Source organism: Cladophialophora psammophila (genome assembly GCF_000585535.1).
Source record: "Cladophialophora psammophila CBS 110553 chromosome Unknown aczJe-supercont1.11, whole genome shotgun sequence".
NCBI lineage: Eukaryota > Fungi > Ascomycota > Eurotiomycetes > Chaetothyriales > Herpotrichiellaceae > Cladophialophora > Cladophialophora psammophila.
In genome coordinates this window covers 72742-99642 of record NW_006912932.1, presented here as the reverse complement: position 1 = coordinate 99642, position 26901 = coordinate 72742, and the positions used below count along the sequence as shown (strand labels likewise).

The 26901-nt window shown below is 52.9% G+C and overlaps 12 protein-coding genes across 12 annotated transcripts; 7 read left to right on the top strand and 5 right to left on the bottom strand.

Moving 5' to 3' along the window:
- Positions 1 to 645: 645 nt before the first annotated feature.
- Positions 646 to 1741, bottom strand: A1O5_07250 (uncharacterized protein; the record flags this gene model as incomplete). The annotated part of the gene is made up of 3 exons (XM_007747839.1): positions 646 to 858; positions 913 to 1351; positions 1410 to 1741. The coding sequence occupies 3 exons, from the start codon at positions 1739 to 1741 to the stop codon at positions 646 to 648; spliced, it is 984 nt and encodes a 327-aa protein (XP_007746029.1).
- A 1688-nt stretch (positions 1742 to 3429) lies between these two features.
- On the top strand, positions 3430 to 3984 carry A1O5_07249 (uncharacterized protein; the record flags this gene model as incomplete). The annotated part of the gene is made up of 1 exon (XM_007747838.1): positions 3430 to 3984. One exon carries the CDS (start codon positions 3430 to 3432, stop codon positions 3982 to 3984), a length of 555 nt encoding a protein of 184 aa, XP_007746028.1.
- A 10-nt stretch (positions 3985 to 3994) lies between these two features.
- Positions 3995 to 4903, bottom strand: A1O5_07248 (uncharacterized protein; the record flags this gene model as incomplete). The annotated part of the gene is made up of 1 exon (XM_007747837.1): positions 3995 to 4903. One exon carries the CDS (start codon positions 4901 to 4903, stop codon positions 3995 to 3997), a length of 909 nt encoding a protein of 302 aa, XP_007746027.1.
- Positions 4904 to 6143: 1240 nt separating this feature from the next.
- A1O5_07247 (uncharacterized protein) lies at positions 6144 to 7021 on the top strand (the record flags this gene model as incomplete). The annotated part of the gene is made up of 3 exons (XM_007747836.1): positions 6144 to 6634; positions 6696 to 6838; positions 6900 to 7021. The coding sequence occupies 3 exons, from the start codon at positions 6144 to 6146 to the stop codon at positions 7019 to 7021; spliced, it is 756 nt and encodes a 251-aa protein (XP_007746026.1).
- Positions 7022 to 7083: 62 nt separating this feature from the next.
- On the bottom strand, positions 7084 to 8316 carry A1O5_07246 (uncharacterized protein; the record flags this gene model as incomplete). The annotated part of the gene is made up of 1 exon (XM_007747835.1): positions 7084 to 8316. The coding sequence occupies one exon, from the start codon at positions 8314 to 8316 to the stop codon at positions 7084 to 7086; it is 1233 nt and encodes a 410-aa protein (XP_007746025.1).
- A 282-nt stretch (positions 8317 to 8598) lies between these two features.
- Positions 8599 to 9117, top strand: A1O5_07245 (uncharacterized protein; the record flags this gene model as incomplete). The annotated part of the gene is made up of 1 exon (XM_007747834.1): positions 8599 to 9117. One exon carries the CDS (start codon positions 8599 to 8601, stop codon positions 9115 to 9117), a length of 519 nt encoding a protein of 172 aa, XP_007746024.1.
- Positions 9118 to 10853: 1736 nt separating this feature from the next.
- A1O5_07244 (uncharacterized protein) lies at positions 10854 to 11951 on the top strand (the record flags this gene model as incomplete). The annotated part of the gene is made up of 1 exon (XM_007747833.1): positions 10854 to 11951. One exon carries the CDS (start codon positions 10854 to 10856, stop codon positions 11949 to 11951), a length of 1098 nt encoding a protein of 365 aa, XP_007746023.1.
- A 435-nt stretch (positions 11952 to 12386) lies between these two features.
- On the top strand, positions 12387 to 13430 carry A1O5_07243 (uncharacterized protein; the record flags this gene model as incomplete). Its single annotated transcript, XM_007747832.1, has 1 exon — positions 12387 to 13430. One exon carries the CDS (start codon positions 12387 to 12389, stop codon positions 13428 to 13430), a length of 1044 nt encoding a protein of 347 aa, XP_007746022.1.
- A 110-nt stretch (positions 13431 to 13540) lies between these two features.
- On the bottom strand, positions 13541 to 14899 carry A1O5_07242 (uncharacterized protein; the record flags this gene model as incomplete). The annotated part of the gene is made up of 1 exon (XM_007747831.1): positions 13541 to 14899. One exon carries the CDS (start codon positions 14897 to 14899, stop codon positions 13541 to 13543), a length of 1359 nt encoding a protein of 452 aa, XP_007746021.1.
- Positions 14900 to 15279: 380 nt separating this feature from the next.
- A1O5_07241 (uncharacterized protein) lies at positions 15280 to 17430 on the top strand (the record flags this gene model as incomplete). The annotated part of the gene is made up of 1 exon (XM_007747830.1): positions 15280 to 17430. One exon carries the CDS (start codon positions 15280 to 15282, stop codon positions 17428 to 17430), a length of 2151 nt encoding a protein of 716 aa, XP_007746020.1.
- A 688-nt stretch (positions 17431 to 18118) lies between these two features.
- Positions 18119 to 22510, top strand: A1O5_07240 (uncharacterized protein; the record flags this gene model as incomplete). Its single annotated transcript, XM_007747829.1, has 1 exon — positions 18119 to 22510. One exon carries the CDS (start codon positions 18119 to 18121, stop codon positions 22508 to 22510), a length of 4392 nt encoding a protein of 1463 aa, XP_007746019.1.
- Positions 22511 to 23360: 850 nt separating this feature from the next.
- Positions 23361 to 26555, bottom strand: A1O5_07239 (uncharacterized protein; the record flags this gene model as incomplete). The annotated part of the gene is made up of 1 exon (XM_007747828.1): positions 23361 to 26555. One exon carries the CDS (start codon positions 26553 to 26555, stop codon positions 23361 to 23363), a length of 3195 nt encoding a protein of 1064 aa, XP_007746018.1.
- Between the last annotated feature and the right edge of the window lie 346 nt (positions 26556 to 26901).

Genomic DNA, 26901 nt, shown 5'->3' with positions numbered 1-26901 from the left:
TTCCAATTCGTTCGGCTCGCCGTGAAGGCGGTGACGCCCGCAGGTGGCGTGAAGCGGGAGGGATATAAACAAATAGACGTCATAGCGGGTCGCGTACGAGTAGCTCCGATAAGCGAAAAGATGGGAGTGGAGAAAGTAAGGGTCTTGGCAGATTGGACGAACCAACCGCAGCCTATCGAGCGATGTACGAAGTATGTACAAGTACCTCGCTCAACTCGCTGTGACTAGTGCTATGTCACCATAAGTGCTCCTCCGTAGGAAGTTATCTCGGCTCACGTTGTCCCGCGCAACATAGGCCAAGACAGAGTGATTTTCTTTTTTTTTGATTCTCTTTTTCCAATTTCTGATTTCCAGTGTTCTCTCTGAAAGTCTCTCTGTGAGACTGTCCAATATCCGTACATGGATGAGCCGTTCCAATGTCCTCTTAACGCCTCATCGCTCCTGGTCCTTCATCTCGACCGGTCTTGGGTATCTTGGATCACTGAAACATGATTGATATTTGCACAGGGGTATCATTTAGAGTACCACGCCTTCGGACTCAAGGGCAGGGAGTGAGTTCTTGCTGGTCCAGCCTCGCGCCTCGCTCGGAGGTCAATATGCTTGTCATGTGTGACAAGCTTGGCTTGACACAGAACCGCTGTCAGGTCAATCATACCGCGGTTCGGGCACTCCTCCATACTGCCACAACTTCCAGTGGTGGTAATCCTGGACATACAGAATGTCATCAAGTTCTTTGACCGAAAATTCAATAGCCTTGCTGTGCATTGAGAGCGGGGTGCAATGTGGTGGGGCGATGTCCAACACGTTGATCCGTAGTGGGTCACCGGGAATGGGTTTGCCGTCATCGGCTCGGAGATCCTAGGCGCTAAAAGTGAGTGGCTTGTTCAGTCATAGCTGGGATGATACACTAACCTGAACATGGGCTTGAAGCTTGTCGCCGTCGCGTCTCCACGTCCGTAGGGTGGCTTTCTTCGAATGTTTGGGGTCGTAGTCGATGCCGATGACAAGCCGTGTCTCTGTCTCACTGTCGTGGATGTAGAATTGGGCCAAATCGGATAGTCTGTCGCGCTTCTGCGCATACGCGAACTCGAGGCAAAAACCATAATCCATGGAGAGGATATGATTGACAAACAGATCTGCTTGGTGGAAATCATTGCCCTGGCCGTCACTTGCTTCGATGGTGGGCGAGTGATCAAAGATGACTTCTTTCACAAATGGCAGTTCTGCCAGCGAAGGGCATAGACGCAGCACTTTCTCATAGACACTCCAGCGAAACTTATTAGCGCACATCTGATGCGCAGATGAGGGCACTTCGTGAACAAAGGTCTTGGTACGGGAGAAATACCCACAACTTGGCTCACAGTTAGCAGCCGTCAAAGTTGGGCATGTCTTTGATTCCTGAAGCATACCGCAGTTTCCCGCCCTCACCAAACAAGTCGATTCGCTGCTTGAGCAGATCCAAATGGCATGCTGCCAATCGATATTCCGTCCAGAGGGGGGCCACCACTGGTATAGCACGGTTCTGGGCTGTGATTGCTTCGAGGACCGACGTTATGGCGAGAGGGTCCGCCACGCCATCCCCGTCCAAGGGTGCAGTAGTTTCTTCGGTCTCCTCTTCACCAGTGGCTTGGTTGGTGTGTGGAGCTGGGTCGCTGCCGGAGCCGTTGGACGCGCCAGGCGGGTCTCTGGCCGTCATGTCAGCATCGCGCCGGCGCCAGTTCGCGACGGAACCCGAATTCATGATGCTGGATCAGTGGTGGACGTCGCGGGGAGTTCAATGGGCGCAATCGGTGACGTGAACGCGGTGTGGAAAAGACATTACAGAGTGAGCACAAAGTGAGCACAGAAACTCTGTCAACAAAAAGTTCAGTTTGAATATACGCGATGCGGGGTATTGTATGCCGTGCGGGGAAGGATTCACTCCGGTCGATCATTGATACGCCCGAGATGAAGACATTGTGCCTCTCTGTAGTGAATCTGTCTCTCAATTTCACAGAACCTGTCATTGCCATGATGTCCTTTGCAGGCAGAGGACGAACAAAGCAGGCCTGGGTGACCATTGGTGAAGGACAAACACCGGTGTCGACCGTTCTCCCTTCTCCGAAAACCAGTCCAGAGCATGAGTTTGCTGACAGGAGATTTGACTCCTGAAGATGTTGAGCTATGTAGGTTATGTGAGTTTTGATGCTGGATCCATGTGGGTGTATGCAATTGGAGTCTGTCCAAAGATCATGCATGATGCTTCCTTCTGGAGGTCTCCCACCCAAGACTTGGACGGGGACTGGTCCTTCCACAAAGACATAGGTCACCTGAGGTCACTCTGAGATGGAAAACTCTCTCAGCCCGTCTGTCTCCTCAGCCCTGAGAACCGATAGGACATATATGGCGTCCAGGAGGCCAGGGAGAGTCGGATGTGGTAGGAGGTGTTTGTCATCAAACTCATTGTCTGAAGGTTTTTGTTTGACGAAACCATCTCCAACCATTACTACCCAGGAGTTTCAAAACAGCCTCGAGATGGGTCGTCTCACCACACTGCCATGTCGGACGTGTGTGTGGCTGAGGCAGTCACTCAGACGGTCTAAGTTACTGTAGCTAACTAGCTTAGCCGGGCCCGATCGTTCTCAATGGGTTGCCTCAACTGATTAATTACCGGGGTTGCCCGTTGACCACCACCCAGACAATTGCAGTGCATGTAGAGGGCCTCGCTGGAAATGATTCGAACAAGTTGATAGAGAGTCAATGGGAGACTGGGAGATTCATGTGCCCGTCCATTCCGATTAGCCATGTCCCAAGTACGGAGTAACAAGCACATCGAGATGGAAGAGAGAGGGCGTTTCTGATTCCTGTAACTGAAGGGCACTGTTTCAGGATCGTGTCAAGTCCCTTTTGGTTCAGATGGCAAGTGCCCTACTCGTGCAAGTACAAGCACATGTTGCAGTACAGTGTGACCTTGGGGTGAGCTTTTTGACATGGCCAGCGGCAATTAAATTCCAAGTAGGGAACAAGGACGTCGGTGGCTTTTTGGAGCTTCGTTTTGGGCATCTTGTCACTCTCTGGTGATAAATATCGCAGCGTGAGAGATCAATAAGGAAGATTGTGGTGTGACTGTTGACCCAATTGGTCGTGTGGAAGGAACTTGACGAGCACAAGGAGCATCAGTCCACATGGTACGGAGCCCATCACTGGTTACAAGCATTTATCTGTTGCAAGGGATGTACGAAGGGCTAAGAGGACCTCGTAGTTAAAGGAGCAGGTAGCCTCCACCGGGCAGGTGGCAGCCCCAATTCCCCCAGTCACTCCTCCCTTGCTCCTCCGTAACCACTGTTGTGACAACTACGAGGTACTCCAACTTCGATCTCCATCTCCAACCCATTTTGTCTGCGGCATACACACTCAGCACCATCACCACCGCCGCTCCCATCCCCCACCATGCCCGCCGCCCCAAGAATACCACAACTCAACTTCCGTCCACCATCGACAGCGTCTCCTGGCACCTGCGACTTTGAGTCTCCCGACGTAGCCTTCCTGCAGGGGACATGGCACGTCACCCACTCGACGCTTCCCATGTGGAAGCACAACCGCAATGTGACCATCACCTACACCTCTATACCGCAGGACGGCGAGCGCCTCGACGATCTGGTCGAATACCAGCCGCTGACCTCGGACAAGCACAAGCGCGTCGAAGGCGTCGATACCCCGGTCGCCCACACCAAAGGCGCATACAGCTGGCGCGGCAAAGGTCTCCTGAAAATCGCGTCGAGCCACTGGCAGATACTGGGATACGGTGACGAGGAGGGCGGTTGGGTGGTCACGTTTTTCCAGAAGACGCTGTTTACACCCGCGGGCGTCGACATCTATGCCCGTCGCAGGGGCGGATTGTCCGAGGAATTGCTCGAGCAGATCAAGGACGAGATCAGAGCCATCGAGGACCCCCACATCCAGAGACTGGCCGATCTCATCTTTCCCATCAAACACAATTGGTGACGGAACATAATTATGCTTGTGACAGAATTGGACGGCTTAACGCACAATTCGACCCGTCGAGCTTCTGGTACCAACCGCCAGCCAGCAGCTCCTGCTCCATGGCGGCCCATTTCTGGACCTTTCCTGCCTCGCTCGTCTTCAAATCCAAGTCGGCGAGCCTGACGTCTATAATCTCGACTCCTCCGTCGTCCGAGTCGGTTCTTCGCCTTAGAGCTAGAAAGACGCTGCAATCCCTCAGTGCCATGGCCACGCCAAAGTCCTTGCCATCGGGATGGAGAAAATCGTCCAATCCCACCGCCCCATGTTCTTCTTGAAGAGTCTGTAAATGTCTCAAAGCAGGTTGGACCTTCTCTCTGAACGCCGCTACAAATTGGTCGATCCCATCCTTGAGTGGCCAGATATTCATCAGCGCTCGCTCCAACACCACGCCATCAGCTACCAGCAGGTTCAAAGGGCAAAATCCCGAGTCTCCTCTCCCTTGATGAGCCCCGGCCTCTCTGCGCATGGTATTCAGCGCGCACGTCCTGCAATTTCTCGCGTCTGCAGGCGCACTGGGGCTCTGCACCAGCCATTTCGGCTTGAACTCGACCAACCAATCAACCCCAGGACCCTGCAAGTTTGGCATCAAAATCCCATATTGCTCGTTCTCGTACGGTGGGAGGTAGACATGGCGTCTATGATGATGCCGGATGTGTTTCCCCTTGACATCTTCCGATGAGAGGGCAGATAAATCCACACTGTCAATCTCTTTTAATTCGTTGTTGGACTTGCTCACCATTTCTGGCGTGAGCATATACAGCGCCTGTTCCATCAGCAAGGCCTTGTGCTTTTCGTTGAAAAGCGGTGCGATACGGTTCTGAAAGTCGGACATGGCTTGCACAGCGGGTTGCGTGAAGGGCAGGTCTTTGCGGAGACGCATGACGCAGCAGTGTGAGTGGTGTTGGAGAGAAAAGGGTGACAGAACAGAGACACTGTAGATGATGTTGGCGGCACCTTCAGCCAGGTAGTGCAGCTGGAGTATGGCGGTCGTTAGACTCGAGGGACATGACGGGGAGGATCGATGGGTTGATGTTGACATTGGGGAGCGTGTCAACGGGTGCGATGGCGGCGGTTTTGTTTGCTCCCAGTGCTGGTGCAAGGGGTGTATACCTAAGTATGCGAGGCTCGCGCAGTAACTTGTCAAAGGCACTAGTGAAACCGCACCTTGGGATGATTGGCAACGCTGGTCCTCGCCGGTCTCGCCTGATTCACCATGTATAGATACGTAGATATATACAGTGTGCGCTATACCCTGATTTTTACTTCCATTCCCTCCTCTTCCCTTCCAGCCCCAGCTTTCCTGTTCGTGTCCCTCAGAAGCTCAAACTCGCTCTCCGGTTGACGCGGCTTGCAGGGGACTCTGTGCGTAGCGATATATACGAATGTGTTTGGGCGTGTGCAGCTCGATCGATTAATGGTCGTATGCACAGGAAGGAAAATAGCGGCGGACGGATCTAATGGAGGGAGGAGGGGTCGTTGTTGCTGTTCCTCGTGCCTGTGTCAGTGCACAGTACTCAGCGTCAGCGATAGCGACAGGACAGCGGACTGAGCTGTGCACAGAGAGCTTCATGTGAGTTGGTGTTTTGGTTGCTTTGCTTGAATTTGCGTTGGCTGCCATCGCGGCGGGGGGATGTGAGGGACTCGGCGTTTAGATTGTTCTCGGGGATAAACCAAGATCCAAGTGCAACTTCGCCGGCCCTGATTGATGTCCGCCGGAATATATCAGGAGTGCCTCGTACCGTGCACGTGTACCCTGTACGTATAATATGGTGGCTACATCTACACCTTTGGACAGGCTGGTGATTTGGATCCCTCTGCCTCTTTGCTGGACTCGAGAGAAAAACGAAGAGAGAGAAAAAGAAGATTCGAAGACTGAATCTTAGAGCGGACTGGAAAAGCGAGAGGACGACGAAAGAACGAGAGAATCAACTACGGCAGTTGAACCGATAGGGAAGCCAGCTTCGTCTTTCCGGTACTGGATCCCCGGCTTAGAGACGGGAAGCAAGAGCTGAGCTGAGTTGAGCTGGGTTGAGGTTTCGCTGTGGATGTCTTCTTCGACTTCCCACAGATCTACCTAACTATATCATCTCCTGCAACGCCCAACTATTCCACCGACAAAAATGGCCCTGACCACCAATCTCTCCTCCCATCTCGCTCTGGTGACCGGAGCGACAGGCGGAATAGGCAAAGCAACGTGCCTTGCCCTCGCTCACCTCAACTGCTCCGTAGCCGTCCACTACCACAGCGCCTCCGACACGGCTGAATCGCTCGTTGCCCAGCTCAAATCCATGAACGTGCGCGCCTCTGCCTTCCGCGCCGATCTGTCCTCCTACGACGAGACCCGCGCTCTCCACGCCGACATCGTGCGAGAGATGGGCCATCCAACCATCCTTTTCAACAACGCCGGGTTGACCATGGGGAAATCCCGCGTGAAGGATATCCTTGAGGTGTCCGTGGATGACTTTGAACAGACGTGGAGAGCGAATTGCGGCACGGCGTTTTTGCTCACCCAGTTGTGTATCCCCAAGATGGTAGAGGCCGGCTGGGGCAGAGTCGTGTTTTGTTCCAGTGTCGCTGGCTTTACAGGTGGTGTGGTGGGACCGCATTATGCGTGAGTGCCCTTCTCGATGCGATTTCTTTTGTCTATCTCGAGCTTAACTCTCATGTGATAGGTCGTCCAAGTCGGCACTGCACGGCCTGGTGCATTGGCTGGCAGGCGCCTATGCAAAGACTGGCGTAACCATCAACGGCGTCGCTCCAGCCCTGATCGAGGAGACCAAGATGCTGCCTGGAGGGTCCGCTGAGTTATCTGCGAGTGAGCCACTCCGTGCACTGTTTCGTCCAAGCTCTAATTTGCTGACTGGGGAATTATTCAGAAATCCCCATCGGCAGACTTGGGAAACCTGAAGAGATCGCAGAGACGGTCCTGTGGATCGTCAAGACCGGTTATGTCCACAACAAGATCATCGCAGTCGACGGTGGCATGTTCATCCAGTAAGCGTAGCTGGCATGATAACAAGGCAGCAAGAAAAACGGCTGAGAACAGACGCTCGACTCGCTTCATCCGCCAGCCTCTTTCTTCTTCCTCGCTTCCTCTTCCCTCTCCCTTTTCCGCTGGAGAAACCTCTCTTTGGCACTCATCTTATCGGCTTCGCTGACCTTGCTCTTAATCTTCTCCTGCTGTTGTCTCTCCTCTTGCGCTTCGGCCTGCTTTTGTTTCTCCATCATCTCCTCAATCTGTCTCTCCATCATTCGCGATTGTCTCTCGCGCTGAGCGTGACGCGCATCAACCGCTTTGGACGACTTCCAGTATTCATCCTTGCGAGCAGATTCCGGTCTCGCAGGGGCGGCCTGCTCTTTGCCGGGCTTCTTGGGTGCCACATTCAGACCCGCGGATAGCAGCTGACGTTTGTCAACCACCTCACCTTCATCGTTGACAATGATCCGTGCCCCTTGCTTATTCATCTTCTCGGCCATCTTCGCTTCGGATTCCTCTTCCACAACGGGCGTCTCCTCTTCTACACCACCTTCCTTTCCCTTTGCGGCCTCCTCTTCCGCCTCTTTAATCATCCGCATCCTCTCTTCGTCTTTCTCCAGCATGCGCTTGTGGAATGCAGTCATGCCACCGCCTTGCCTTCGCCGCTCTTCTTCGGCTTCTTCACGCTTTTTCTCCTCTTCCTCCATACGCCTGATTTCTTCCTGCTGCTTCTTGTACGCTCCGGTCACGAATTTCTCCTTGTCAGCGTATTCGTCTCCTTCTGCTTCTCTTTCACGCTGTAAGAGCTTCTCTCGCGCTCGAAGTTGATCTCGTTTCCGCACCTCAGCGCTCTGCAGTAGTGAGCCCATGTATTTAGGTCCCGAAGATCCACCCGCTTCAGTCGACTTCTTCTCTTTCTCCGCATGGAACGTATCGTAGGCGGCGTCGTAGTCGTAGACGGACGCATCTATCTTTGAGGCTTCTTCGTCATGCAATTTGGCACTGCGCAGAGCCGACAGGTTGTCATATTTGTCCGTCCCTGGCGCAGTTCCGGAGAATTTTGGCTTCGCGGGCTGCAGACTGAACTTCGAGAGCTTTGGCGACTTCCTCGGCGGCTCTCCATCATCGCCGTCGTCGTCCATGTCTTTTACGGGGCGCAAGGGTTTCGAGCTTTTCTTCGCTCCATATTCAGGCGCAGGCGCAACGTCCTCAGCTGCATCTTCTTCGTCGTCGAAGAAGGCTTTGCGTTTCTGCGGAGGTTTCGAAACACCTGAGGAGGTTTTGGCAGAATTGAGACCGAAAGCTAGAGACGGCATCCCGCATCGTACTTGACGGAGACAAATCGTCTAGAATCTGCTTGTTCGTTGTGTCGGGAGTTTTGAATTTTCGACATCGAGGTGTCTTGGGAGCCTTCATGCGCCCACCATTTCCCCGGAGTTGTGCCAAGCCTTCTTCGCCCAGCCTCGCCCGCTTCAAGCATTTAAATGTCTTCTTCCACTAGTCGAATACAAGTTATTTGAGGTCTCAATCAGCGCGTATTGGCTGAAATCGCATCTGAAGACTTGTCTGGGTCAGTGCACTCGAAAAACACGAAAGAGATGTCGTATTACCTCGCCATCATCTCGCCAGCCGACTCGCCGCTCTTCGAATTGACCTTCGGCACATCAAAAGCTGGCGGTGACGGCGTTGCTCGATTCCGCAATGGCGAGACCTCTCGGTACATGAACCAGTTTATTGTCCACGCCGCCCTGGATGTCGTGGAAGAAGTGCAGTGGCTCACGCCAAATATGTGGCTTAAAGTCATTGACAACTATGCACCCACGAACTCGCACATCAGCTGCTTCATTACGGGAACCAATGTTCGGTTTATGCTTCTCCATCAACCATCGGCAATAACCAATTCTTCCGCTGGCGCTCGAGCATCTACCATTTCGTCGACTTCAATTCCGCAGAATCCTACTAGTCCTCAGACAGAGGAGGCTATTCGGCAGTTTATGAACGAGGTTTTCGAACTCTGGGTCAAGACATTGATGAATCCATTCTACAGGATCGGGAATCCCATCAAGAGTCCAGTTTTCAAGCAGAGGGTCACTGCTGCTGGCCGTAAATGGCTGTAGTGACTGTGCTAGGACTCCTTGTGTGGGAAGGGTCCTTTGTCCGGGTTTTTGTTTGCAGACACAACGCTCAGACGTCTTCGCTAAAGAATGACACCTCGGCCCTGCGAGAACTTCTGTCGCCCAGACAAAAATGACCGCTTTCTTGTGGTCATGTTTCATGAACCCCGGAGTTATCGTCGTCTTAAACTGCAGAAAATGATGAGTTTTATGGACAGAGAGCCATTTCCCAATCTGCCACTCAAAGCAACATTGACCGGAACACTGTCTGTTCCATCCGTTACACACCATCCAGTAATCAGGACCGGCTGCAGAAGTCAGGTAAGCATTTGTCCACCACGATATGAAATCCTGATCTGATCGTTTTCATTAGGCGTTGTGAGCGTATAACGGCACGGCTCTTGCAGCGCCAGGTCACGAATCAAACCCACGGCAAAACAATTACTGCAATGGCACCTGTCCTTGCATCTGCACACGGTCCTCATCACGAGATCCTACGTCGATCAGCTGCTAATTACCTAGACTGGCCTCTGTGGGCTCAGATATTATTGGTGGTGGTGGGAGTTACATTCTGGATCCCGGCATACTTTGTCGTCCAGCTGTTGATGGAATGCTCATGCCTGAGGTGCCGTAAGAGAGATGAGGCAGGTTGAAGAGTCATGATCGTCCCTGCACTGCCTGCGTCACCGTCATTTTGGGAGAAGAACGTGCGGAATGTGGATGAGTGGAGCTGCATCTCCGTCCCTGCGATAATACGCTAAGTAATACGGATGATATGGATGGCATGACGGCGCACGTGATCAGATATCCATGATTGAAACATGGTTGAGCCTGAGATGCTCTGCAGAATGGCTTTCTGGATCTGCGTGCAGCGCCTGGGAGGCTGGTATCCCCCTCATTACCTTGCCAAAGTGGATCATCAGCACGGCAGTCGTCCTGTTGATTGCTTCTGAACAAAAGGGACGAATAAAGGGGGACAATGCACAGGGATAACTTCAGTCGAAAGTGGCCATATATTCATCTTCTATGCATGGCCTTCCAGCATCCTCGGGGTAGAAACTCGCAAGGCTGGCAATGCAAGGCCTAGTCAAAAGGCCAAACAAATCTTGCTGTTAATAGTACGCTATCCGGTCCCTCGTTGATCCGCTCCGACCCACTAAGTCATCCGGCGCTATCGTCGTTGATTTCCATCCTTCGACCAAGCAACCTGTCACTGCAAAATGCATATGGAGTATTTGTGCTTAATCTGAACCAACGGACATCCTAGGTCCGAGTCGAGCTCCAGCTCCCCCTTGAATTTTTCGTCCCTTCACAACACAGGCCGAACCTATCCCAACAATCGCCGGTTGCCATTTTTACAAACATTGAGACTGAGATAAACTCCTGCGAGTTTTTGATGGCATAAGCGTCCTCTCTGTCAATAATTGGAGAGGGTTGAGTTCAAATGTACGGCACTTTCCCATCGAACACCGAATGCTGTTGGAATCGCTCGTTTGCCTCGACTTCGAACCTTGCATGTGAATGACAATTGGGTGGCTTCCTGTTCTCCCACTGTTAGAAAAACCGCCAGTCTGCCTTGAGCTATTCTGGTGCAACCGTTCAAGGAGAGCCACCGGTTAAGAGAAGCCTTCTCCCAGGATCGAAAAACAGTTTCAATTCTCAAAATCTACCGACCTGTTTCCGTCCTCGAACTCTTGATACTGCTCGACAATTCTCTGGTGCAACGGCACAGGTCCACAATGTCCCATTCAAAACGCAACACGGCACTAGCCTTCTTCACGTCTCATGAACGCTCCCTCCTCCGGTCAAGTTGGGGCACTCAATCAACCCGACTCACTCGCGACTCATTCCTTCCCTTCGGGTATTGTCGCCTATGTCTTGGCTACGCGAGGACACCTGTTGCTTGCGGTGATGGAAACAGTGGAAACCGAAAAGTCCATCTGTTCTGCAGAGAATGCGCGTTGAACGACCTCATGGCACAGAGAAAGGAGATTAAACGGCTTGAGAGGGAAGCCGAGACGAGGGAGAGGGAGGAGCGCGAGCAAAAAGCGAGAGAGGAGGAGGAGAGGAGAAGGAAGGAGCTGGAAAGGTTCGAGAGGACCGCAATGGGTTTTGTAGACGTTGGATCTGAGGAGATAGGAAGAAAGAGGAAGAGGGAAGCTGAAGAGCTGCATTCCCATCGAAATGAGCCGCAGGGTCATGGTGATGAAGGCAATGAAAAGAACAAGAAACCAAAGTCTTCCGAAGCGAGCTTCTGGGTCCCAGGCTCTGACAGCCTCTCAGCATCCACAACCACCTCTTCCAAATCTAAGCAGCAAAAGCTTCATCCGCTATGTCCCGCCTCCACGCCAGGGGATAAACATAACTATTCGCTGAAGTCGCTCATCACGGTCGATTTTGCAGAAACCGAGCCTGAAAAGGGTGCGGGCGCGAAGGCGGACGAGCCAACAAGGATATGTCCGAGCTGTAAGAAAGCCCTGACCAACACATCGAGACCGCTGTTGGGGACGGCAGAAGAATGCGGACATGTTATATGCGGTGCCTGTGCTGACTTGTTTCTTGGGGGTACGGATTCCAATGGTGTGTCGTCGAAAGAGGAGAGAGGGGCCAAGGCAAGCATCTCCTGCTATGTCTGTGAAGCGGACCTGAGTGGTGACTCGCACAGAGCTGCAGACAGTGGCGAGAAGGAGAACAAGGATAAGAACCAAAAGCATAAAGGGAGAAAAGACAGCATTCACAAAGTAGGCAGGCTGGTGGAAATTAGCTGCGAAGGCACAGGTTTCGCTGGCGGAGGGTCGAGTGTGGCGAAGCGGGAGGGCGTGGCATTTCAATGTTGAGTTTTGATAGTCAGCTCTGCGTGAATGACTTCAGGGTGATCATTCTGTCCTGTTGCACCTTCTGAAGTGCCAAAGTAGAATATACGCAGGCTTGTCGAGCCTTGCGGCCACTCAAGTTCCACCACCGTTGAAGGCCGGGCGGGAATAGGTCAGCCCGGCCAGCGAACAAGGCTGCCGGAAGCGGATCATCGTAATTCCTTGGAGACTGCGTTTGGAGTTCTGAACCAGCCGCATTCTGCTGGCAACCGCGCCTCATTTTCCTCTCTTCCTGGCAACTCTGGCTTCTATTTCCCTGGTCCGTTCGAGTGGCTACTGCGATGGGTGCTCGTCTGGAAACTCTAGGCTCCATTGTAATATCACAAGAGCCCGACTGATCAGTCACACACTCGTCTCCCCTTGGCGAAACGCCCTGAATCTACAACGTAGCTGGGCAAAATGCAAGGCTTCAACATGGGACGCTATGTCCCTCCGGATCTCGAGGGCGTCGTCTCATTCAACACCGCTTCCGGCAAAGGCCATGCGCTAGGCTCGCGCGCCCGCAAACTCAAGACCGAAGGCATCTTGATCGTCCGCTTCGAGTGCCCGTTCGCCATTTGGTGCACGCACTGCCGGCCCGAGCAGATCATCGGACAGGGCGTGCGGTTCAACGCCGAGAAGAAGAGAGTGGGCAATTACTTCTCCACTCCCATTTGGAGTTTCCGGTTCAAACACGCCGCGTGCGGCGGCTGGTTGGAGGTCAGGACCGATCCCAAGAATGCCGAGTACGTGGTCGTCGAAGGCGGGAGGAGGAGAGATACGGGCGTCGATAAGGTCCTTGATGGGGAGATCCGCATCGGCGCGACCGAGGAGGATAAAGAGCGGCTGGAGAGGGATGGCGGGTTTGGCGCGCTGGAGAAGAAAGTCCAGGACAAGACCCTTTTCGATTCCCAGAAAGACAGGCTCGAGGGGTTATTGCGAGTCAGCGAGCGCGATTGGGCGGATCCCTACGAGCAGAGTAGAAGGCTCCGTGCCGAGTTTCGCGTCGGTAGGCGGAAGAGACAGGCGGATGAGAAGACCGGGGAGGCCTTGAAGGAGAAATTCGGGTTGGGGCTGGACATTTTGCCTGAGAATGCCGAGGACGGCGAGAGGGCCAAGTTGGTCGAGTTCAGAGGGCCGAACGAAGCGTCTTCGACGAGCTTGAGGAGGCCCATGTTTCGCACTGACCTCGATAATACACATTTGGCCCCGTCGTCCTCGTCCTCGCACTCAAAGTCCAGCACCGGAGCAAAGCCGGGTAATAAGAGGGAGATTCTACAGAGCACGTTACAAAGCAATACATGGATTGCCTCGGATCCCTTCCTAAGAGAGGAAGATATCTGGCAGCCCAGAGTCAAGCGGAAAAAGCAGGACGAAGGGGAGATGGAGCAGAGGAAGGAGGAAGGGACAAAAGTGGAAAACAGCACGGCGTTGGTGGTGGGCTATGATTCGGATTCATCGTGATACCCCCGCCTCGTTGCTTCAGCCTTGATAGACGTCTAGGGCTAAGTCTGGTTCCTACGCATAATGATGCAGTTTTTAAAAGCTGTGTTCGGTAAATCCCCCTTCAACGCTTATTTCTGTCCTTCTGGGGATTTCTGGGTCATCTTCGTCTCCGTTTCCTTCAGAGCTTGCATGGGACGTCTCAAGGGTGCAGCAAAGGCGCCCCGAGGAGGGGGCGGCGCTGGTGCTCGACTTGCCCAGGGTGCCTGTGTGACCCCATTGACAAACCCTGTTGGCGCTGCCGACGGCTTAGCAGCCCAGGGAGCAGCCATTGCACCCATCGGCGGGCCGCCCGGTCTCATTGCGCCCGGGGCATGAGTATCCATGGGGTTTCGGAGGGGCTGACTCGCAGTGTGCGTGGAAGTCGGTGGAGGTTTAGCATCGGGATCCTTCTCCCACTTGAACAGGGATCCAAACGGGAAATGCTGGACGACGGGGAACTTGGAGAGGACCTCTGCGTTGTACATCTTGATCATGCCCTTGTTGATCTTGCCCCATCCGTCTTTGATGCCGGATATGTCGAAGAGCATGGGGCTGTGTTCCCAGAACGGGCCCCTTTTGACGTCGTAGATGAAGGCGATGGCCGAGAAGTACATGTTTGAACTCTTCTCCTTATCGACCACGTTGATTCGTGTCACTTCAGATGCCTCGGGCGCGTCGGGGAGGGATCCTTCAATGGGGGTGTCGTCGGTTTCAGCGATCGGCGGACACAGTTGGGCGGAGCCGAAAACGTAAGGGAGGAATGAATTGTCATCTAGTCCCCAGACACCATGAGATCCAGCCGGTTCCAAAGTGTATGTCTTGATGAGTTTTCTGATGAGGACGAGGTACAGCTCGAAGACACCCAAAACAATTCCTCGCTCTTCCACCCACGGTTCGGACTCGGGGAAGAAACTCAGTTTCCAAAGGCAAGCCAGGAAGGCAAGAAAGCTGAGTTCGTGGCCCGTTCCATAGTCCAGCCGTTGAGCGCTGCCGAAGCTCCCCAGCAGATACGCACCAAGCTCTTCATGCGCCAGTCCTAATTCTTTTGGGAGGTATTCGGTTAGTAAGTCGCCAATCTGCTCGTCGACGATCTTGTACCACTTGCGGAAACTGACGTTGCCAAATCGCCTGGGACCGGTATCAGGAGGGACAGCGTCGACGAGCTCTATCAGCTTGGTCAACAGATCGCGTAGTCGAGAGACAGCGTCTGACGACACAGCCGCCTCTGAGTCTAACCGCCAGGTGTATATTGTGCTCGTTCCGCTCGTCTGGCTTTTGCGTGGCAAAACCGACCTATTCAGTTGCAACATGAATGTCATGATGTCTCGATATGCGAGTGACACCAAGAAGAAGGAAACATCAGGACCATCGAAGATCTTCTTCACCGGCTTTTCGAAGCGATGCTCCTTTAGATTGGCAATCTTTGCAAGAGTTGGGAAGGTCGCCATGACGCCTCTCTTTGAATGCCCTGGATCCCGAAGACCGATTTGGAAATGATGCCAGAAGCGAAATGGGAACGCAATCTGTGAGGAGTCACATGAAAGAACAGACTCTTTTTGAACAATACACATAAATAGATGATGGAACAAGTTGATGTAGATCTGACGACAGTCTCGCTGGTGCTTGGCTGGCTGGCAAGGCTGTAACCACACTTTTCGTTATGTAAGCTCAGCCTTACCGCAACGTCCCCTGCGCAACCAATGTTCCGTGGGGCGCGTCAAGTTAACCATTAAAGCTCTGAGTTCAATACTCACGCAAATGCCTCGAACCCCATATTTGTGCGACTTACAGCCCAGACTGTGTTTCTCCGCTCCTAAGTCGGCCGTCAATGCCTCGCACCGCTCGTACATCTTCTGCTCGCGATGCTGCAGAGTGGGAAGCGAAAGACGTCACAGCCATCCTGAACGAGGAGGCTGCCAACTCGACACGAAGTTCTCCTAGAAAAAGGAAAAGAGAATCTCCTGGTGGGCCCCATGCGATAGGTCCATGGAACAAGCGGATTCAACTTGACGAGCCTCCTGTACCTGTCTCTGACGCGGCCATCGCAGCAACTACAAGTCCCTCCCGACGCCAGTCCCGGAGGCTTCAAGCTCGGAAGTCGCTTTCAGCACCCAACCGTGTCAACGACCCGGGACTGGAAGCTGTGACGAAAGCGCCTTTGAAACGGGTCAAGAAGCTTAGATCGCTCAACAAACGGCCACAAGAGACAGCGTCGCCTTTCAAGGGCAAGGGGATACTAGAGACTAAGACAAATGCGCTGGTAAACTTGGACGATTCGCCTAGAAAGCGGCCGGTGAGGAATCGAATTGAGAAGATTGGTCGATCTCTTCACAAAGGTCCCCGCCTTACAAACAAGCCAAAAGCAAGAAGTGCAACTACGGGTAGAGAGGCGTTCGACGGTGAGGATATCTTCGAAGCTTCCCAGAGAGAAAACCTGGGGCGGAACTCACCAGAACTTGGTCGACCTTTTGCTGAAGAAGTTCCTCCAAATGAAGAGGTTCCGACCAAATCTTCGAAGCAGTCGTCCTCTAAATTTCGACATCCTGCCGAACCAACGAGAGAAGTTGGCGACGAGATCGAGCAAAACCTGCACCCACTTGCTGAAGCTGCAAGGCAAATACCGGCTGAGGAGACATCAGAAGCTTATCTCGACGACAACGTAGTCGAAGAAAGCCACGGGGAGGCAGAAGACAACGCGGCAAATGAAGAACATACTGAACGTGCAGAGAAACATACTCAGCGGCCGCGGACCCAGGCTGAAAAGAATGCCGTGGAGCAGACGGCGGCGGAAGCAGAAGTCAAACGGAAACAGATGATCAAAGATGCGTTGTCTGATATCGAGATAGCTGTGCAAGTTTATAACTGCAAGGATGCTTGGACAGACTCCCTTATCGCTGCCGCCGAAATTTCCGAGAGCCGCGCTTCCTCTGGACCAGAGTCGATCAAGGGCAAAGCTTGTGCGCGTGAATTCAAAAAGATGGCGCAAATTTATAAGAAGCTCGATCGTGAAAATCCTTGGTATCCTCGAGGTCTGAATCACGAAGAACGGGGGACTCTGGGCCTGTTGCAGCGACGTTGCAAACATATCTGTGACTACCGTTACAGACCCGATATGCGCTTCGACCTCGAGCGGAAAAGGATGGTTCGTGATTTATATGAGCACTTGATTCCTAGTTCGCTCGAACTAGCCAAACGGGCACTGAAGGCGTGGTTTCGGAACGATAAGCTCAGCACGATGGCTCTGAGAGAAATCTGCCAGCTCCTAAAAATAACAGCCATTCTAGTGAAAAGCGCCCGTGATTGGAAGCCGAGACCTGAGCTTGGGAACGCAGTCAAGAGCAAGACGAAATCGGACATCACGCCCAACGTTGAAACCATCGTGGAGAAGTATTGCCGTGCGATCGACGAGGATGAACGGGAGAGATTCGTCGACGAGCTTGAACTCCGACAGAAGCAGAACTTGGAGAGACAACTAGCTGAATACGAGCGGAGAAGAGAGGCTGTTCGAGCAAAACATCGACAATATCGCTCTCCAGATTATCAGGACGATGCAGTGATCCCCGGCCGGTCGGTTTCCAGCTCACAACTCAACTTGGTTGATATTGACAACATTCCCGTGGGCGACGAACAGGTTGTGCCAGAGGCTCACCACGACGAAGAAACTGGCCATGTCGGTGGCTCGGTCGTGCGCACCAGACCAAGAATAAGACGACAACCCACGGAAGACATTCCTCCTCCGGACGAGACGCAATGGGGTCAAAACGAATTGATTATGTTGGTCAATGCTCTGCAAGAATTCACAGGTGAGTCGAGGTGGGAGGACATCATTGACGAATACGGCGGACCTCGAGGAGTACTGCAGAGATACGACATGGACCAGATCATGGCAAAGGCTAGATGGGTAAAGCAGACGATGGCGAGGCGGCTGGAGGAGGAGTTGGACGAGTCCTGGGATTGGTTGAGGAGTGTTCCGGATTGAATGTACAACACACGAGCTGTAGGATTACTTTTGTTTTGGCTTGGATTAAAGATACCCCTTTCTCGGTCTGCATGTTGCCGGTACTGAAGATAAGCCAATTCATTGGCACCCCCGAACGGAGCTTCAGTTCCCGGATGTCCTCGTATTGTAAGGACCAAGTAGAGCAGCATGGCTAAAGTCACCTCCTCCAAAGTAGCCTTGGTCATACCAGTCGCTGGTGAGGTGAGACGGCGGCGCAGGTGTCTCAAAGCGAAGAGGAGGGGCAGGAGCAGGCTGAAACCACTAATCTCGGGGAAGGGACTCTTGCAAGAGGAACGGCGAAAAACTTGCCTGTGATAGAGAAGTTAGCCTCGTGATGCTGTTGCTGGTGGTCACTGGTGGGGGGGCTCGCTTCATCGCTTCGTCGCTTCGTCGCTTCGTCGCTTCGTCTCTTCTTCGCCTTGCTCGCTTCTTTCGGGGGCTCGTCTTGTCTCGTCCTGGAATCACGATTTTTGCACGCAGCCAAAAAAGGAACGCGTCTGGTGCCGCGCCGACTGCGACTGCAACTGCGACCAGCAGGTCTGAGATCAGGCTGATTGAGCCTCTTGCCCTTCCTGCCTTCTCTCCTTTCTGACAGATTTCCGCTTCTGCTCCATCTCCCTGCTGTTTACCGCCTGATCTTGTCAGAGTTCTGCCTCATCCTGCAGCCATGGATAAAAAGGATGAAACAGTGACTCTTAAGCCGAAGGCAACCCACCCTCCGTCCCGGCCAGTGACCAAGGCTCCGACCTCCAGACTGTCTACAAGTTCTACGACTAGACCGACCTCTACCTCTACTGCTACCTCGTCGGCTGCTAGGCATACCGCTGGAAGTTCTTTGAGCAAGCCGCCAGCTAGACCGGCCGCTGCAAGCACGACCGTTCGCAAACCCTCTGCCACAGCCTCGGTTTCCTCAATTGCAACCCATAAGAAAAGAGAATCAGACACGTCGGTGTCGGTGGACGAGAAGCCTTCTGGCGACGAGAAGAGCAAAGATGGCATATCTGCGAAACCAAAGAGGATGTCTCTGGCTCCCTCCACGACGTCTGATCGAGCCTCTGCCTCCAAGTCCGTTGCGGCCACCCCTGCTCGACGAACATCTATGCAACCTGCAGCGACATCAAGCCAACAACCCGGCAGCAGTCCAATTGGCGCGAGGAAGGTAGCTGCCACTCCGAGCACCGCCCGTACCTTGGCCTCGACCAGTTCTGCCACACGATCGAGGCCCCTTGCTTCCTCCTCAAGGAGTGTTGCTACCGGAGCCCTCGCTGAGAGGAAGCGCCTGAGCACAATCCCTGCCTCCCCCGCCGTCAAGACCGGTATTGAAGACCCCGAAGACAACAAGGAAAATGCATCCTCGGCCGTGGAAGAGAAGGCAGCCGGGACCGCCCGTCCCGCACTGGAATCGAGGAAATCCACGAGATCGCTCTTGATAGAGCAGCGAATAAGAGAGTTTGAGCTTGTCAACAGCATGTTGCAAGCAGCTATGACCGCAGATGGCGCCGATGAACAAGAACAACAGTCCATGAATCAAGACGCCGCGAGTAAAATCGCAAAACTCAAGTCGGATCTTGCCAAGGTCAGGGAATTCGAACGTACTCACAGTCGAGTACCAACTGCCGCGGAATTAGAGGAGCTGCAATCGGTGGCTGAAGAAACAGCTCTTGAGCCCGCGGTTGAAGCAGTGGAAAACATTGAGGCTGCGGCTGCAACGGAGCCGCAAGACGAAACCATTCAGAGCCAAGCCCAGGTCGCCGCCTTACAAGCAGAGTTGATAGACTTGAAGGCGAAACTCGAACAGTTCAGCAAGAGCGCGGAGGAAGAGAGCTTACGCGTGCACGAGGCTACGGAGGCAATCAGAAATGAGCATGCCGCGAAAATTGACCAACTTTCCTCACTCCACGAGACCAAGCTTTCGGAAATGAAGAGTGCACATCAAGAAGAGGTGCGAGGGCACGATTCCAAAAAAGACCAGCTCTCTCTTCAACTCGCCCTTGCGCAGGAGGAGATTGAGCGGTCTAAGTTAGAACTGGAAGAACTTCGCAATGCCGCTGCTGAACAGGCTTCGACCCAGAACAGTAACGCGGAGCTGCAAGAGGAGCTCCGCACCAAGATTGCAACCCTCGAAGCTACTTATCAATCACAGCTTGCCGAAAGCCAAAGCAAGCTTGATGAATTGGCTACAGATGTTGTGAACAAACAGAAAGAAATTGCCCAGCAACAGGAAGAACTGGCTAAAGTTAATGCGGAAACGTCTCGCCAAAATGAAGTCATTGTATCTTTGAAAAATCAAGTTCTGGAATTCCAACAAGCAAGGGATGAGGAAAGCAATGCCCGGGTAGCACTAGTCAGAGAGCTCGAGAACCAGATCAAAGATCTCCAACAAGAAAAGGCTGATGCGAACGCCGCCGCCGCTTCATCCCTCGCGGCGGTCGAGGAAGCACATACGGAAGAACTAGAAGCTATCAAGCGGCAATTAGGTGACGCGCAAGAAGAGCTGAAGAAGGCACAGAATTCGCAAGAAAGCGAATTGCAAAAAGTGTTGAAGAAATCCGAAGCCGACCTGGGCGCCGCAAACGCCGAGCTTGAAAGTTACAGGGCTTCGCATTCGAGTAGAATCCAAGATCTCGAAGCTCAGTTACAAAAGACCAAAGATGAAGCAGAGGCAAAGAGAGCGAGTCACGAGGGAGCTCTCGCAGCGTTGCAAAGTCAAGTAGATGCAGCCAAGACCGCTCTCGACCAGGCTACCGCAAGCCATGAGCAAATTTTGAAAGATCACGAGGCCAAGAGCGAGTCTGCTCGAGAAGAACTTGCCGCATTGAAATCTCTTCATCAAAAGGAGCTCGAGAGCCTTCTGTCCGGATCGCAAGCGAAACAGGAGGAAGAAGTTGCGACGCTGAAATCTGCTCATGCTGAGCAGATCCAACAGCTCGAACAAAAGCTCCACGACTTTTACAAGGAAGTTTTATCCCTTAAGCAAACACATTCCTCCCAGATCAAGCAGTTGGAGGACCACATGAATGCCTCGCTCAAGGATTTGGAGTCTATTGAAGCCGGGCATGTGCAACAACTCGATCGCGTGAAGTCCGAAGCATCGGAGTCACAACAGAGGGCCGTTGAAGAGGCCGAGAAGATTCATATTGAAAGAGTGCGAACCCTTGAGCAACAGCTGAATGCCGCGGAGGCCGAGCTGGCAGATGCAAAATCCACCCATTTGAAGCAGCTTGAAGTGTTTGAGCAAAAGCGAGCTACAGAGCACGAAATTGCGCTAAACGCGTTGAAGGAATCCCACGCCACTATGGTCATGGATTTAGAGGGTCAGCTCAAATCAGCTCAAGCGTCCATGCAAACAATCAAAGTTGAGCATGCAAAACAACTGAGTCACTTGGAAGAGCAGATCTCCTCGCGTCATGCCGAGACAATCACTTCCCTGAAAGCGGAGCACGCACGACAACTGGAGGACATAGAGAGCAAGGCCAAGTCCTTTCATGAGGAGGCGCTTAACGAATTACGATCGAGCCTCGCAGATGAGAAACGCCAGCTGGAATCACAAACAAAGTCTCTTCAAGAGGAGCTCGAGGGTAACAGATTCCAGACACAGATGGTGAAATCTATTCTTGAAAACACAGAAAAAGACGCCAAAGAAAAGGAGGAGGAACTCAATGAAGCTCTCGAGAAACTAAAAGCAGACATGTCGACCTCCGTCATTAAACTTGCACGAATGAGTGAGCTTCAGATGGAACACGATCAAATCTTGGAGGCAAAGAAGGGTTTGGAGGCTAGGGTTCACGAGGAAATGGGGGCGTTACGCGCTGAACATGAAAAGGCGCTTGCCGAGCTTGAGAACACGCTGAAGGAACAACACGAGCAAGCTATTGAGAAAGTGCGCGAGGAGCATGCCAAATCCGTCGAGTCCAGCCAAGCCGCAAACGAATCTCAATTCGAAGAACTAAAGAAAAAGATGAAGGGAGAACACGACAGCCAATTGGACGAGATCATGAAGACCCTGGAGAGCCAGTGGAAGACTCAAGTGGACCAACTAGAGGAGCAAAATGCGGCCGCTAGTGCCCGCCTCGCAGAAGCAGAGAAACAACATGAGCAAGCCTGGCAAAAAGTCAAATTGGAACACGAAGCCGCACTCACACGACTTCAAGCGGAGCTGCAGGGAGCGCGCAATGCCGCTGAGTCCGGTCAATCTTCAACTGCACAGCTGGAGGAACTTCAAACTCAACTTGCTGAAGCACAAGGACATGCCAAAGAGGTTGAGAAAAACCACCACGGAGCAATGGTACTAGCAAACGAGGAACGAGAATCTGCTCTCGCAGCGATGAAGCAAGAGCTGATTGCAGCAAAGGAAGCTGCTGCGCAGCGACCTGATCCCTCACAGCTCGAAGAATTGAACAAGAAGTACACGGATGCCCAAAAGGAGCTTGCTGCACTGCAGGAGAAGCACGACCATGCGATCCGCGAGGCCAGGGCAGAATATGATACCCAACTCGAAAAGGCCTTCACAGAATTGAATGATGCCAAATTGGCGGCGGAGAGGGCTCCGGATTCAGAGCGCGTCGACGGCATAAAGGCGACTCTCGACGAAGCAAAGAAGACTATCGCGTCGCTTGAAGCCGACCTGGAAGGAGCAATGCTCGAAATCGAAACTCAACGCAACCTCGCCGAGAGCGCTAGCAAAGACGCGGAACGATTCAAGGCTGAGGCTACTTCGCTTTCAAGCCCGAAGCCTGCAGAGAAACCTGTGAATACTACTTCTCCTAGATCTCCAAAACAAGGTCTAGAATCTAGTCGGTGGGCCAAGCCTGGAGAAGCAGCGTCTGAAGCAACAGGCGCCACAACTGAGGAAACGGCACCTGGCGCAGCGACAAACGGGAAAAGTCTGAATGTTGCAGGCCAGTTGGCCGGCATCCAAGAGCAGATCAGGCAGTTGGACGATCTGAGCGAAGATTTCCTCGAAGAGCATCAGAAGATGGCGGGGATTTTGAGTCGCGTCGACGATGAGACTCAGACTCCTACGGCGGATGTTGAAAAGGACGACGAGGATTTAGATTAGTGGTCTTCACCGGGTGGAGTCCAGATGTGAGAAGACATCGAGACCCCCCGGAGCGCCCAGTTGGTTATCTTTCACGAGGCAAGACCACTGGACTTTGGAGGAGAGTTACGGCTTGTTGGATGACAGTAATACGGGGTCTTGTCGGAATGTCGTTTCTCTAATGTTTTTGGTTTTCCCCTTGTTGAGTAACTCAGACGCTCTCTGTTTGCTTCGTGCATATCCACGACCCTCATTCCTTTTTTTTTTTTTTTTCAGCGTGCCAGCTAGCGAGTGAGCAGCAGTACAGCACGAAGCCGAGCCAGAATTCTTTTGTTGTTGTTGATCGTTCTTTTCCCTCTTCCTTCTAGCGGCTGTCTCCTCTCTCAAGTCATTCAGAAAATGCAGGATTGTTGTTCAAGTGTTGAGATACCCACCCTCTTGCGTTCTGTTAGTTAGTCTACGTAGTCTAGGATAGCCAATTCACAATGCAATGCAGCGAAGTACTATGTAGTACAATCCAATGCAGATCAATCGAATATGGTCCAGGACACGCTGCAACACCCAGTCACCATGGGGTGCAGTCAATCCTTTAGAGTACAGAACGGAGTATAGGACAATGAGGTCGGACCTTGGGTATCCAGTATCTGATACATCATACCTGATCCTTGGTGTACCTTTGAACTGTATGTACTCCATTAACTACGTGGTATTTTGGTACGTGTCGCCCACAACCATTGGTTTCCGTGGATGTGATTTCTGGCTGGCATTTCACTTCTCGGATAGACAGTCATGTCGTGGGTCACAGCAATTGATATGGTATAGGTACAGTACCTGGTACCTAGTTCTCGCTAAGAAAGCTCGCCCTCCCTCTCTAGTCAATCTCGCCCAGGCTGGCCAGCAACCACTCGGGCTCGGCGTCGTCGTCTTCAGGATCGTGTGAGAGGAGAGAGCCCGCTACAGACACTGAACCTGAACCAGCACCAAAAGCAGAATCGGGACTCTGGAGTCCTGGAGGACCATTTTTTGCCTCGTCTTTTCCTCCTTCGCCGTCTTGACCTGCTGTGGAAACCCCACTCCCAGAAGCCGGCTTCTGCGGCTCGACCGTAGCGTTCGGCGGTCGTGACTGATCACTCGACACCAGATTGTCCGCATCAGGAATATGTGTTGAGGGTGTTGGGTCCTCCTCTCTTGACTCTCCTCCTGTTGTTCCGTTCAGGGGCTTGGCATTGATATCTCCGCCGGCGGCCGCGGTCGCATTTTCCGCAGCGGCAGAAGCATTTTTCAATCTCTGCTCGATTGACGCGGGCTCTGTCTCGGGAAAGATGGTATCTTCCTTCTTCTTGGTGAAGCCGGCCGTACTTGCCTGCGAATGGGATGATTCGTTGTCTTCGTTCTCATCATCGGGCAGGAAGCCGCCTCCATTGTCTTCTTCAGGAATGAAACCACCACCTTCATCGTTCGCGAGTGTGCCATGCATGACCGTGGCGTGTTCGTTATTGCGGCTTGTGGAAGAGTCCTGGTCCATGTCTTCCCGGGCCATGAAGCCTCCGCCCGCGTCGTCCGTTTCAAGGAGGAACCCTCCACTTTCGACCGCATCTGTTGGCCCCACTACGACTCGGTTATGAGGCTGCGATAGATTGGAAGAGGGCGGCTGTGCGAGTTTATTCGGAGACCTTACGACAATCACATCTTGGTGCACAACTGCTGCGGGAAGAAGCTGGTTCAGTGGTTTCAGGTTCGGCGATGCCGAAGGGACAGTGTCGGCAGCTTCGTTCTCGCTTTGATCGAGATCTGCTTGGTCAAGCATGAATCCCCCACCATCTTCCTCTTGTCGGTAGGCAGTGTCTCGTTCAGCATTGGTATCTTTAGCCTCTTCGCCAGTTTTCTGATGCCCGTACTGCCGATGTACGTGCTCGTGCACGCGCAAAGCAGTAAGCCATCTTTTCCATGTCGCCAGGATGACTCTGGTTCTCGCTTCGAGCACCTCTTCCGCCGCCTGAGCCTCGAGACCTTCAATGACGTTGATCATGGCGTTCGTCATATGCATGCTTACGACCACACCGTCAATGACGGCTGTGCCCTTGCGGCCTCTGAACTGAAATCCCGTTACAGCATCTGCGTAATCAATGCTGAGGACGCGAGCGGCTGCAGATGCGAGCGGATGTCGAATGTGGACTGCACCAGCTGGTATCATCGACGGGACGTAGACATCGAGGTTTCCATACGCATTTCGGGGGATCTTGTCATCGACGACAGGTGGCGGTTCGTACAGACTGGTCTGATACTCCGCATAAAGAGCCATCCCTTCATGCGCCTCCTCTTCGTTGTCGAGGTCTTCGGCAGCTGGAGTGTTCCGATTCCGCTGTCGCTTAGGAACCACTCGCTTCAGGGGCTGTTCTCCTTCATTTACATCACGACCCCGCCGGTACCACGCCTCCGCAGTGCGACAGACATGCACATCTCGTTTGCGGAACACACTCTCGAGCTTCGCACTTTTCATGGCTCCAGAGCTCACTTTGCCCACCTCATGTCGAGGATGAATGACCTCATTCAAGCGCAAATGCCGCTCCAGAACATATATAGGATGTCCCCTAAAATCCTGTATGTTTTTGGGCATGGGTTCGCTTTCGGCCCGCTTGATCAGACTCGCGTCCTCTATCTCGTCTCTGATCTCGCTGAAGGGTTTCCGAAAATGGTTCATTGTCACCTCCCACCATTTCTCGCCGCCCTTGGTACTTTCCACTCGTTGTGTTCGCGTCTTTGCGTTGTACCATTGAGTGTAGCGCCTTGTCACGTCTTTTGCTGAATCGTCATCATCAAATGCAATCACATAAGTCATGCTGTTTTGTTGATCAGACGCGGGAGGTTCGAAGCCCGTCTTCGGTTTGTTGATTGTGTTGCGCACAAGAGGATCCAGCGGGATCCATGTCTGCACAGAAGGGGAAAATACTTCGACCCAAAATATTGGGAAGGGAGATTCGACAATTCTTTTTTTCTTGGGTTTTGGAGCTCGTTCTGGCTCGGTAGTGGTCTTCGTGTCTCGAGAGGCTGAACCATAATTCTGAACAGGTGCATAAAGATACTGGGGTTTGGGCTTTTCAGGAGTTTGCCCCTTGGCGACTCCAGAGAACGGTAATACTTGAAGAGAGCATACCAACCGGGCATCTACGGCAACCGAGCGGAGTAGTGCGCAGAATATTTGAGCTCCCAGATCTCTCGAGCCAGAGCGAGAAACCGCTGCGGCTTTGAAGTCGTCGAAGTCGATCAAATCCTCAGCATCATCGCTCTCCTTGACCGCGTCGACATCTTCTCTCCAATGAGCGCGTTTTATCCCTCGTGCAGTAATTTTCCATTGCTCCCTCCACAAGGCGCAGATTTCCTCAATGCCCTTATTGAAAGAATGTGATCTTCGATATTGCGGTTCAGACTCGTTGACATGAAGCAATGAGATCACTTTGCGAGATACGAGAGGCTTCAAGACGGAATGTACTGACTCACTGTTGCACCATCTATTACGGCAGTCGAGGTGTGCCAGCAAGAAGACGATATGTGCTTTGTGCACTTCTAGACGAAGCTTGCGCTCTGCTAGACCAATAGGCTCGCGACGTTGAACGGCACGCCTTGACGTATTTGTGCTGGACAAGTCGAGTTCGAGGGTCTTCTGCTCGAGTTGCCCGTGTTCAGCAACTTCGCCGGTGGCTGGTTCGAGATCTACGTCTTCGAACTCCACGTCGGATTCGTCCGAGCCCTCGAAGTCATCGAAGACGACCTGTTGTAGCTTCGGCGGGGCGCCATCGGCAGAGGCCGCGCCTGCGGCATCTTTGGCGTCTGCTGAGGAGCCGAATAAATCAAAATCGAGCTCGATCTTGGTCGATGGTTCCTCGCATATCTTCCGGCGCTTCGAGGCTCGTGAGGTAGAAGCAGAAGCCTGTTGCTCGGCGGCGACTTCGGCAAGCATGTCGCGATAAACTTCTGGAATATCATCTTCAGGCTTTCTGCGCTGACGGGCCGACTGTCGCGGTGCCCTTGTCGCTTTTCCGCCCGGCCGACTGGTCCTGCGCGGCATTGCGTTTAGAGGCTAAGGGAAAGTGTCGCATGTGGCTCATTGTAGAGGGGAGCTTCCTTCCTGGACTATGTGACCACTCAAGAGGTTCACATACACAAAGCGTGCATTGATCAGACAGGAGGACACGAACACGGAGCTTATACCGATGTCAAGAGGGCACAAAACTGTGTTGGAAATCGACGTGGCTGCCTGATGTTGTCTTCCCGCGAATCAAATGACGCTGCGAAATGCCTGCCACGTGATCACCCAGTTCTCGACTCCCACTTGAATCAAAAAGATATACTCCGTATTCATACCTCTGTGCAATTTGAGATTATTTTGCTCTCAAGAAAGAGAAGAGAAAAAA